The following is a 12,933-nucleotide window of genomic DNA, read 5'->3' on the forward strand; positions in this document are numbered from 1 at the left end:
ACACGTGTAAAGATTTGTGCCTTTATCCTCTACAATACTATAACATATTTGAAAAGAAAAGAAATTCTTTACATTAATTATTTGGACTAAGTAAGAAATAAATGCATCGAATAAAGTGTGAACTAACTCTGATAATAGAGTTGGGACCAATCATTAAATATAATGGGAAATAATATACTCAAATAAATACAAAAAATGAATAAGTTAAATACACATGTACTTACCTTTGATCTTAATGTTGGTGTCTCTTTTTACAAGTTAAGAAACAATTTGCTAAAATCTTGAAACATTATTTTGTGTCGTTGACTTCTAAATTTGACTATGCACTATGTGGAGTTAGTTCCATGAGAATGGACACGATATTTGTGAGTGTGTAACTAATCTTGATGCATGAAAGTGAACCTAAGACTCATGGATTTGTTATGACTAGCTTTTTTGTAGTTTAAAACTTGCTAACCTCAACCTTTTGATATGTGGATTAATAAGGACACATGGTGGTTATATATACCTTTGAAGAAATTATCAATTGTGATGATCGTGCTCTCTTTGGTGAAATCCCCATCAAATTGACTTAATGGGTTTGAGTAAAAGATCAAAGCAACATGCAAGCTTGCAACAAAGTTGGATGGTGTGGCATAGTAATGTTGTTCAAGTGCTTTTATAAATGTGCTATGAATAACCCCAATATGCTCCTTTTGGTAACTCTTAGATCATCTCTAAATAAATTACCGAAGGTCCTTAAATACAACAGCTAAGCACACAAATCATAATGATTAGTAATATGGTTAGTAGGTGTGAATTTGAATTTTGAATTTTGAATTTTAAAAGTATAGGATTTAGATCTAGAAATTTTTAAGTGTCATGGATCAAATTGCACTTGCATATTTTTGAAAAAATAGATTTAAAGATCATATGTTCTTATAAATTAAACTCATGCAAAATTATAATACTTTTGAAGTAATTATTGCATTCACACATGAACCAAAACATACATAATTAAAATAAAATAAAAACAATAACTATTTCAAATATACTTATGTATAAAACATAACAATGTGGACAATGGTGGAAGTGAAGGTAGAACGGTAATGGCAACAATATTTTGACAGTCTTCGCACAATATGGAGATTGAAAATTAATGTGAACAAGCCTTGACAAAATTTTCTACCGCCGAAGGAGGCTTGGGCAAGCGTGACTCGAGTTTAAGGGGATCGGAAAGCCGAAAAAGAGTTGGGAGTGGATCTTGTGAATAGAAGAGAATGCAGGGGGAGGAGGATTTGGGTGTGGAGGCCAAGGAGACCGCGGTTCGGGAAGTCGCCAAGTTGTTACCTCTTCCCGAATCGCTTTCTTCCATCGCTTCAATCAAAGCTGATTACGCTCTCCGCCAACAGGTTCTTTTTCACCTGTTCGATTCTTAACATAGCCATTTTCTTACTGAATTCCAAGGGATTATCGTTTAATTCTATGTCTGATTAATAGGAATCTGTCTCATATATGTGTGTAGGCAAATGACGCACAACTCAGTACCGCTGTCATGACACAGGTAACTTATTTTTACTCGACTATGCTCTCAAGACCCGAGATTGTAGAATATCAATGACAATGCATTGCGGCCAACTTATTTTCCATGACAAGGTGTTGGCAAAATTACTCTTGTCATCTGCATATTACCCCCCATGATATTGTTATGGGCTGTTTCTCATTAATCGGTCATTTTTTAATTGTTATCGACTATTTCTCGGTAATCGGTCATTTTAATTAAATTCATTAAATAACCAATTTATGTAAAAAAACGTTAGATATGTATATAACTTAGGGTTCAGCTTTGATACTGTTGGTTGTGATATTGCAGCAAGAATTTACCCAATTAGTTCCTTTTCCATTTTCCATTTTCCTCAAGCTCGCTATGTTTTAATACTTAACAACCCTTTTTGGCATTCCCTCCAGGATATTATTTACCTTGGGGAGTCGTATGAGTACACTCCTTTACCATTACACCACAACCCTTAAGAGATTTTTGGTCAAAGATTATCCCACAGTACACATTTCTTGTATTTATAATTAGAAGATTCACAAACTATCTATATTCATAAGAAATATTATCTCCTCAAAAAAAGTGAAAATGCCTTATCAAGATAGCAGTCTGCCTGTAGAAAAAATTGTCATCTAGATACGTTGCTTACTCTTTTGTGCTCCCTTTACATGTAAAGCTAGACAATGAAAGGGAGATAGTCTTGTAGTTCAGTAGTAGGTAGAACATATTTGTTTTATTCATATAATCTATTAAATTGTTTAAAATATATTTTACCATGCATCATCGTGTTATTTTGTAGGTTGAACAAGCACAATCTGGGATTGAAGCATTGTCCGCATCACAACAGACAATTCAGCAGCTCCAAGAAAATTTTCATCTGATTGACAAGTATCGTATTTCTGACATATGATGAACTTTACGTTTTTCTTCTTATGAATTTTTGATTTCAAGGTTTATTATGTACCCAGTACCATTTATACATTGTTTCACCTTATTTATCCATCGAAGATATAAAATAAAAAATTTAGTAATCGATTCTAAATCGATTGTTAGATCTTCCACCTTTAGCAGGGCCTTTATGTCAGATGAGCCTTTATGTCAGATGAGCTCTTATAGTTTTGTTAGTAAATCTGGCTATTCTTTGACTGCATCTCCATTTCATCCATAAGCAGTCTTTCTGTTCTTATTTCTAGAGAATAAGGTAATTGAAACCTTTCCCAAAGCAGATGACCTTGACCGGTGCTAACATGATGGAGATTCCTCAATCATTACACACTACAACTTCACATTTCAAAAAATTATTTGTATTCATTCTCATGAATTTCTTGTATATGTTATCTGGTATTTATGTTGGCATTCTTTCATAGATGCTGTTTTGGTTGTTTGGATGGATACATACTCTCCAGGTGTGTATATCATGTCAGACCAGGTTCTTCTAGATTCTTGATTGTGATATGATTTGGTTAATCAATCCTGGTAACAATATAACTTTGTCATGTTTGTATTATTTCCCCTCTCATAATGAAACATTGATTTAAAGTCATGTATTTGCTTACAACATCAAATTTAATAAAATTGAGCGTAAGACCATAGAACAACCTTGCTTTCTTATAGAGAAATTTTATAAGAGAGGGTACAATCTTTAACAAACATGTGGCAAAAACGCTGTTGATCTTTACAATTAGGTGCATCGTCTGATAGTGATCTTCAATCACAATGACCAGTTGAAAAAAGGTGCTTAGCCAATGCGAATTGCTTAGATCTGTCATTATGTCCTAATGTATGTCTATAGTGCTTTTTAACCATTGTATAGAGCTATCTCCCTATCTTCCAATAAATGACACTATATATGAGCATCCAATTCTACAATTCTATTAACTCTACTTGTCTCAACTCCAATTTATCTTTTGCCAATCTCAGTTTGTTAGCTTGTGTTGGGGGACAAAATTAAATTTGACGTTCTATCCATCTAGAATCTTAGAAATCTTATTTTGGATACCTTCAATGTATGGTATGAAACCCTAATGTTCCTCCGTGTAAGTACACAACCTTCCATTACATTTATCACTACATGGATGCCAATGTTAATTCTCATTCATATATCTAGTTACATGGACACAAGGTAAACAATTTACCAATTGGGTTCAATGAAATGAGATTGCTAGCTATGATCTCTTATGTGTTACAATCTACGCGATATGTAATTCTCAGATTACATGTTATGGCTTGTGATACATAAACAATATCATCAACCACTCTTATAAACTTATCCAAATGTACATGTCATAAAAAATCCGTAATTTTTCTTGAAGGGGCATGATGAACAACTATTATGGCAAAATTTTGAGCCTTTTCTTCAATGCTGCATGTTTGGTAGATGTATCGCCCTTGAGCTCGAGGCTATTTTGGACCAATCATTGTGCTCATTTTGTAATTGAAACTTTGGTCTAGCATAGAAAATTGCAATCAAAAGATGCCAGTTGGGAACTTCTCCAGCAGTTTGAATGGTAGCTTCTTCAATTCAAGATTGAGGACAAGTCTTTTTGAAGGGGGAGGGCATGTCAGGACTCTCACATCCTAATTATTATGAGCATTATAATAGTCAGAGTATAATTATTAATATTACAATCTGTGGACTTATCACACATTGGTTGTACGTGGTAAATTACTCTTACCTTGGTAATGAGATGCTGGTCCTTGGTACAACAATAAGCTTCTCCACTCTTATAGAGGTAAGTCTATGCTTCTTAATAGAGTTGAGAGAGCTATATGTTAATCAATCCCTTTCATCATGAGAGGAATTAGAAACCTATGAGAATAAGAAGATGTACACAACAATTCTAGAGGTCTATATAGTCGTCGCAAGCAATTTGGCCTCATATGTGCCAAAATGAGCCTATATATTTGTGTTGAACTCCTATAGCCATCACAATTAGTAAACGTGATCCACTTTGTTTAAACATTTCAAGCTTCATTTGGTCTGTACATTTTCTTGAAGGCCTTAATGATGCTCTTCTTCACCTCTTTGTTGTTAGCGGGGACAACTCTATTGACCCTTTCACTATTCACATATAATTTTGGGTTTCTCTCATACACAACCATGTTTAAAGGTGTGTCAACTTTTCCCACCTTTGTTGAATAATGCATTGAACATGCTTGTGGTAGAACTTGAAAGTGGGTTTCTGTCACAAATGACAACCTTCATTTGGCCAAGCATGCTTTCAATGCACTCGTAGATTTACCTCCTATGGCTGGTAATGTTAGAATCCCCATATATGATGACAAGAATTTTTTTGGATACAATAGATATGATATATCTTACATCTTGTCATGACAGTTCACTGACCAAAACCTCCTCTACATTTCCAACTCTATGTTCACCACCTAGTTCACTTGTGTGTCATGCCTCCTGATCATAACTTGCAAGAGCAACTACAATTCAAGCATCCATTGCAATAGATTGGAGGAGGAGATCAATGGGTCTCAATTGGTTTGAGGAATGCCTTTTTTGAAAAGAACCAAAGCAATGCCAGCGAGGTGTAACAGTTGCAAATGAACATTACCACATCCCTTGCATCTACTGCAACCTATTTGACCCACTCAATTTTGTCAATGGCATCTCTCAAGATCCGAAACTGAAAGTGCATGCTTATGTTTTCTTGAGCTTCCAATTACCTCAAAAAATGAAGGTCCCTCCTTTTAGAAAACAATGATATTGATGAGTGAGTGGTGTCTAAATTCATCTACACATCCATTAAGATGCTGCACTTATTAGAGACTATGTGGCGTTTTTATCCTCTGTTAACAAACTCATTTTGCAATAGATTGATGTAATTATTTCTGTTTGAGGTTATATATATTTGTTAAAGAACAAAAAAACTACAAATGATGCAATAGCCACTTACATGTAAAAGTGAGAAAACTGCAAATCGGTCAGAATTATGTTGGTGTTGGAAATAAGCCACACCCGGACCAACGATGGACTGGTCCAAGAGGGGCCAGTAGCTCAGTGGTAGAGCACTCCAGCAGCGTATGGAAGGTCCTAGGTTCGAGTCCTAGCTGGTCCATGTCTCAACATGGTTTCAGAGTCAGGTCCAGGCTAGGAGCCCCAAGCACACGAGAGGTGTGGCTTAAGGGGGGGTGTTGTTGTTGGAAATAAGCCACACCCGGACCGACGATGGACTGGTCCAAGAGGGGCCAGTAGCTCAGTGGTAGAGCACTCCAGCAGCGTATGGAAGGTCCTAGGTTCGAGTCCTAGCTGGTCCATGTCTCAACAAATTATACCTTTTGGTTGGAAAAAGCTTCATTAATTGAGAAACATTAGAGTGCTTTGCTTTCTTACCTCCCCGCAAAAAGGAAATGCGTGAGATGATAGCGGAACTATAAACAGAGAATTTATTAGTCTGAGTCAGATAAAAAAGAACTAAAAGCCTTAAACAATTGAGAGATGGTTGACCCCAAGAAAATCACCGTACCAAGAAACCCCAGTAACATAGAAAACACTATATAACAACACTAAGTATTTGTTGTGGCAACATATGTCTCCCAAAACAGAATGAATAGTAGTAAATGCAGAATTTAACAAAGCTTAGTTAGGAAAAAACCAAAACCATCAAATAGCATACACATTGAGATTCCTTGCAGAAGCTTCCATGTGAATTAGTGATATCGGACAACAAAGTCATCTCCAATGCCTTATGTACCAGCAAGGAATTCACTGAATCATATTGAGGTGCTAAAACAATGTAAGGTTTGAATAGGTCTCTGCCATAAACATTGTGGAGAATAACCATAATTCTCTAGAGGGTACTAAACAACTTCATCTGCGCAAAACAGATTAAGTTTGTCTACTGCAAAATGTGTACAATCAATGACAATCTACGCAATCGAAGATCTTAACCTGTCTATTCCATAACCTGCCCTGTCCTGCCTGCATCCAACCCCCAAATAACCTCTTTCTAATTTTGGTGAAATATAGAGGCATGGTAAGTAATTTGGAAGAGATGGATGGTGGAGTGCCTCATCTTTATCCCTATCTCCATTTTTCACTATTTTACCATTCTATTAGTTATATTTTTTACAATTATATGTTTTAGGTTTTATCTCCTAAGATTTGTTGGTACATGCCTCTGAAGTTTCAAGAAGTGGATGAATATGCTCAGCTTTGCCTTCTTGGACAATAAAATATTTTCTTGATTTGAAAAGATCCTAAAATTCATGGTAATATTTGACTATGGTATTTTAGACCCCTATTTGATTGGAAATATCGATAATTCACTCGTGCTTGAAAAAATATCTGTTGTTAGGTTTCTTAAATATTTGAATAATTTATAATTAAATGTCAAATTCTATCATTCAGTTATATTGTGAAGGTATGGATCAAATTAGCGTAATGTACAATGTCTCTGTCTTTTATTATAGAAAAATCTGCAAAAATGTAATCTGTAATAATTATATCAGTAATTTCAATATTCATAAATAGATATACATGCTACCATATTTTGTGGAGACCTTGGAAGCCCTATTTCCCATCATGTTGCAATTTCTCATCATGCTTCCCATCTCCCATTTTTGTAACTTGGGTTTATAATTCCATGACATGCACCAGCATGGAGGATTTGCCATTTGAGTTGGGAATAAATGATAGATTCTGAACATCATGATTTCTTTTCCCACTAAGCATTATTTTGTGATTTTGTGAAATGAAATGCACGAGTGATATGATGCAATTGCATCCAACACTTTGTCTTATCAGGTTTCATTTGTATATTATTTGGTGCTTTCTTCATAATATCATATTGACCCAATGTGAGCATAAGCACAATGCTTAAGAATCTGATTATTTTTTTTAGTTACTTGAGAATTAGTTCCTGTAATTGGCCATAATTAGAGTAGTCTTTGTATCTCCTTAAGTCCTGGAAAATGTTATCTCTTCATTTCATTTCAGTTGCTAGAAAGCTAAGAGCCGCTTCAGCTTTCTTCCATCCTTGAAGTATCGATGTCATCATTTAAAATGATTTTTACCACATACATCGCCCATTTTCCTTTCTCATTGTTTTGTTGAATTGAAGAGTGAGGTATTGGGTTGCAAAACACAAAACGTTTGGAAATGCAGAATGCTTAGAATGCTTCTTCTTCTAATTTATGTAGGAAATTTGAAAGTATACAATAATTAACTCTAGCATCCCAAACCATTAAAAAATAAAAGGTAAAGGTAGCTTCTTAGGTCCCACCACAAAGTGAGAAACCATAGGTGTATGAGAACTCCTTTATGTAAGCATTCTAGAGGGATTGTTTTTATGTTCAAATGCATTAAAACATTGGATACATTTATGTTCAAATGCGAGAAATTTATACATGTATGCATAATAACTATAGCATAAATAATGGTAAAGCTTTGTTAAGTTTTGAGTTCTCGGAACTGTTATTATCTATTTTTTACATTGGGGTTATTGGTTGTGTATGATGGCATAATTTGGTTCTCATATAATTTACAGTTATGACAATTGATGTTTACTATACATGTATTTTAAGTTAAAGTTGGAGTTGGAATTGTCTATTTTTGTGACAGATTATGTCAAGAATGTCAAACACTGATTGCAAACCATGATCAGATCAAGCTTCTGAGCAATGCCCGCAACAACCTGAACACAACCCTAAAGGTGAGTTTAGCTTGGCCTCTAGTTGGTAGTATTGATTTTAACACCATTGATAAGAGATGAGTGACATTCTAGAGAAATTGATTTGTATTTCTGATGCATCATTCGATTGGTTATTAGATGTTTTTCATTTGGTTATACCATTTTTCTACATGTGATAATATCAAATGCCTAGCGAAGAAAGGGGGGAGTCTAGTGCATATTCATAGGTTGGAAGTGACCTTCTACCTACTGATTTGCTTTTGATATTGCATAAGTGGTCCTCAAGTTGCTTTCTACCAAGTTGATGGTCATTGATGCAATTGCACACTCGATTGTTATTGAGGCCATTTTGATAGAGAGGGGTCCAATGTGAAAGATATTCCCTTACATCAAGCTTCATAGGGAAAAAGTCAAATATTTTTAGAATATGATTGCATGGTGTTGAATTTTTGAGAATAAATTTCATGGGGGGTTTGAGCTATCGATTTAATATGCTCTTAGTGGTGTATACCTCGTATATATGAATGATAGACTTGTACATTCCTCTAGAGCTTAGTAGTTATGCATCAACTCTAACATCTCAATTATTTGGTCCGTTTCTGTCTTATAATCCCACACATGGTTGTTGACTGTTTTTGGGAAACCCCCATTATAAACTAATTTTCCAGAATTTTCGGATATAGGTTTAATTATTTGGAACAGTATGAAAAAAATTGAAAGATCAATGAAATCAAAGGAAAATATGGTCTGGAATAACAATGAAGCAATTGAAATTTTCAATTAGAAACATTTAATTATTCCAGAAAATTGAATACTTATCTGTTTTTTACTTGATTTTGGCTTTTCTTTACCATGGCAATCAGCTTCAGAGGTCCTTTAATTAATGCCTACAAGGAGTAAAGCAATTGTCACATAAGTATATTTTGCACTAGCCTGGCCCATCCAAGTTATACCCTGTACCCTTGGTTTGACATGCCCTGCATGCCTCTTCTTCAATGCCCACTGCTTACCTTGCTTTGTCAAATGAGATTCCACAATGCCCAAATATCCAAGCTTACAAAGAATTTATAGTTTTACTAGGGTAATTTGTAATAGGCTGCTCTGTTTACCCAAAAAACCAAGTTTCCAAAACCTTGGAAAGTTTGCTCAAAGAGTTGTATTACTATCACCCTGTATTCTGTTTTTGTTTCAGATGTTTGTACTGTGGTTATGCTGCTACCTGGAAATACTATGTGACTGAGACAGCTTTCCTTTGGCTGCGCTCTAGCTGGTTATCGCTGTAATCACCCTCCTTGTAACACGTCCAGCCATCACCCAAGGAATCATGCAATACACTGTCAGGTAGCTCCGACCCGTCCGCTAGTTTCAAGCAATTTCTACGTCTAGACAACTCTTTCACATGTCTCAGTTTTCTGTGTCAAATGGTGATGCCCAGCCAAAGGGAATAACACGGCCAGCAGATGGAAGTTCAACGCTGTGACTGGGATTAATATTAGTCTGCAATCTCCTTATTCTTCTACGTCTTCCTGCTGTGTATGAAGGTCACCTATGAACTGAATGAAGCCAAAATGGTATTGACACAAAACTTCAGCATAATCATCCCACGTTTTTTCTTCTGCTCATTACCTGTGCATGCCGTACTGAGTATTGGCTGCAACCCAAGAAAACTACTCTAACTAGAGCTGGGAGACACTTCTTACCAGTCGATTTGGTGTAACTAAGTTCCTTTCCAGATTCGCTCTGCCATGACAAGCTTCAGCACTATGGAATTATTGTTCTTCAACCTCAATCCCTGTGATCTTAACCCTTCAGCAGAACATACACAGTTCGACCCATATGAACAAAGCTCCACACTTATTTGAATGCTCAATTTGAATTTATTCTCCAGACCTGGTCTTTCACAGGTGTAGAGAATGCTGCCTGTAAGGGGAATCGTCCCCAAAAGCCAAAAAGAATTTCCAGAACTATGTTCCAGAAAACACAAATCCCAAGACAACAATTTTCCCAGATGTCTCAATCTTCATTAAATTCTCATATTTATTACTTCATTTTGGCACACATCCCAAGGCACCATCAATGTGGGATAAATGAAAGATAGAATAAAATATTATTATCCCCTTATGTCTCCACAAAGAAGGGGTACTTTTAATTTTTCCCCTTTAACGTTAGCTTCAGCATTAAATAAACCAATAAACCACTAAAGTAAATATTTAACTATATGAACTTTTGATTTTTTTCCTGAATAATAAATGACCCCATTTAATTTGCAATCCAGGAGGGTAATTAAATGCACCAAAATAATGTCAACCAAAATTGCACCAAAATAATGTCAACCAAAATTGCTCCAAAATTTACCAGTCATTGAGCCCAAACTGACTTACTATAAATAGTAAGTTCCTGGAAAACCTGTCTAAACACCTTCGATTGGCCTGCAACTAAAATTGCCTAGCCCAAATCCATCAACGATCCCTGAATGGTCTTGGTTAGCCCTCGGGACTATGGCAAAAAGGGCTAACGACAAATCGCCATATAACTGCTAAGAAGGGCACATTACATAATTGAACAACCACTATACCTTTTCTTTAATATAATTACAAATGGTATTTCATTTAACCACTGTTGTTAACCCATTATAAAAGTACAATGAAATATTAATTCATTATTACTTTTGGGTAAAAAGTCTCATAATATTTCTCTCTATAAATCAGCTGCTGCTCTGAAGAGTACGGTGTCTATCTACGTCAGAATCATGATCGCTAATGTGTAGTCAAATAAATGTGAATATTAGCTACAAACATTTCAGTCTTTTTTCCATGGTGCACTATTTGAATCAGAAAAGGTCCATGTAATTTTAACTTAAAAGACATAGGAATCAATACCTGGTAGTATTCGTGAAGCAAAATCCTAACACACACCACTATAAGCTCTGTCCACATGAGCTTCCCTCCACTCATGTGGTTAAATCCAAGGGATCTAAAGCTGTGACCATCATTTGTATTTTCCAATGACTTGACCCTTTGGTCTACCTTTGAGGGCTACATAGAATTTGAACTTAATTAATCACTCTATTTTGTAATTTTGTAGTGCTTTTATCAATAATTTATTTGGGTTCAATTTTAAATTCACAACTAAGTTCAATAGCTATACTTTTCCAATAAATTGCATGTTCCATTGTTTTTTTCCTATGCAAATTAATAGGAAAAACATTATGAACTCCATTTAATTGAGGAGGTAAAGCAAGTTTATATGCTAAATTTCCTATTTTTTTCGAAAAATTTCAAAAGGACCACAATACTGAAAAGCCAATTTAATTCATATTCCAAATTTCAAAGAATTCTTTTTAGGTTTAACCTAAAGAAACACTTCGTCATTAATTTCAAATTTATGAGTAGACCATTTAGAATCTGTCCAACTCTTATGTCCATGTCGTACAATCTTCATGTTTTACATTTGTCTTTATTAATGTCATTTGTTGATAATTTTTGGTTTCATACCATCTCCTAAGAATTAGATTTTGAAATAGTAATTGCATATTAAATTAATGAAAAGAAATGAATACATATAGGCAATTACAGAATGATGTTTCTGTGTAGCTAGAATCGGATTCTAGTTTAAGTTATTCATGTAATTGGGCTGGGCCCCATTGTAACTTCTAATAATAGGACAGGCTCTATTTGTGCGTTCAACTTATGGGGCAAGACCTATCAAATATGTAGCTTGTAATTAGACCTTGACCTATATAATTGTAACGTGTAAAACTCTTGGCATAATATTCTTGCAAGCCGACTTGGGAAAGTTAAAGGGCTAAGTTGCCTATAAATACAAGGCATCAATCATTATTCATATTCATCTCTCACTCAACGAATATATCCTATCAGTGAACTACTTCTGTGATCAGCGAAGTACAATCAAGGTCAGCAAACTGTTGCATATACAAGCGAATTATATCTGCACTGGCAAATCCGTGTAAGGCAGCGAATTGGAGTTCTCAAGCTGGGCAATCATCCTCAAGGTTGAGCGAATACCATCCTAGGCTGCCGAACTTGTTCAAGGGAGGCTGCCGAATTCTGTCTCAGATTGACAGTGACCTGATATACACTCTGTCTTCCAGATTCAGATAAGTTTTGCTATAGTTGATGTGTGCCCTAGAAGGGTTAAATTGTAATCTGGTTCTGTGCCTATTAGTAATCAGACCTGAGTTATTCTTGCTGGGTTTTTCACCTCCAAGAGGGAGGTTTTCCCAGGGTACTGCTGTGTTCTTGTGTGTTATGCTGTTATGTGCTTACTTTACCTTGCATTCTTATTTTCTGCTATTTTCTGCTAATCTGATTACCAAAAACTAACATGGTATCAGAGCTTGGTTCGAATTAGGTGTAATCAGATTGACTGTAATTATTTATCTTCTTTCTGCTCTTATCACTTCTTCAAGATGATGCACAGTCTCAGGGTTGAAGATAGGTTGGATGGAGCATGCAACTTCACATCAAGATGGCGAAAGGAGAGTCCGTCTTAGAGCACTTGTGAGAATGTTGCCCGTGACACCTTCAGAGGTCACATTGTAGCTGTAGTAACTGATTGCCTTTTGCTTGGCTAAATATGCTGGCTTCAAGGTGGTTGCACATATGCCCGACCTGCCAAAAGTTGATATGGAGCGAAATATGGTGAGCCTCACAGAGTTCCTTGAGAGTCCTTCCTCTAGGGCTGATGGCCTTAAGGTTTACCCTTCTTTAGCGATTTGTGGAATTGAACTCTATGATC

At 35.6% G+C, this 12,933-nt stretch overlaps 1 protein-coding gene across 2 annotated transcripts in view; it reads left to right on the top strand.

Annotated features, from left to right (window-relative positions):
• Positions 1 to 1,070: 1,070 nt before the first annotated feature.
• Positions 1,071 to 12,933, top strand: part of LOC131031580 (exocyst complex component SEC6) — a 269,379-nt gene continuing 257,516 nt past the window's right edge. For both annotated transcript variants that reach the window (XM_057962728.2, XM_057962729.2), the window contains exons 1-4: positions 1,071 to 1,391; positions 1,505 to 1,543; positions 2,334 to 2,422; positions 8,106 to 8,196. In XM_057962728.2, coding sequence (XP_057818711.2) covers positions 1,260 to 1,391; positions 1,505 to 1,543; positions 2,334 to 2,422; positions 8,106 to 8,196 — 351 coding nt within the window. In that variant the 5' untranslated portion in view covers positions 1,071 to 1,259. The remainder of the gene's footprint in view (positions 1,392 to 1,504; positions 1,544 to 2,333; positions 2,423 to 8,105; positions 8,197 to 12,933) is intronic.

The sequence above is a fragment of the Cryptomeria japonica genome, chromosome 2 (assembly GCF_030272615.1).
Source record: "Cryptomeria japonica chromosome 2, Sugi_1.0, whole genome shotgun sequence".
NCBI classification, from domain to species: domain Eukaryota; kingdom Viridiplantae; phylum Streptophyta; class Pinopsida; order Cupressales; family Cupressaceae; genus Cryptomeria; species Cryptomeria japonica.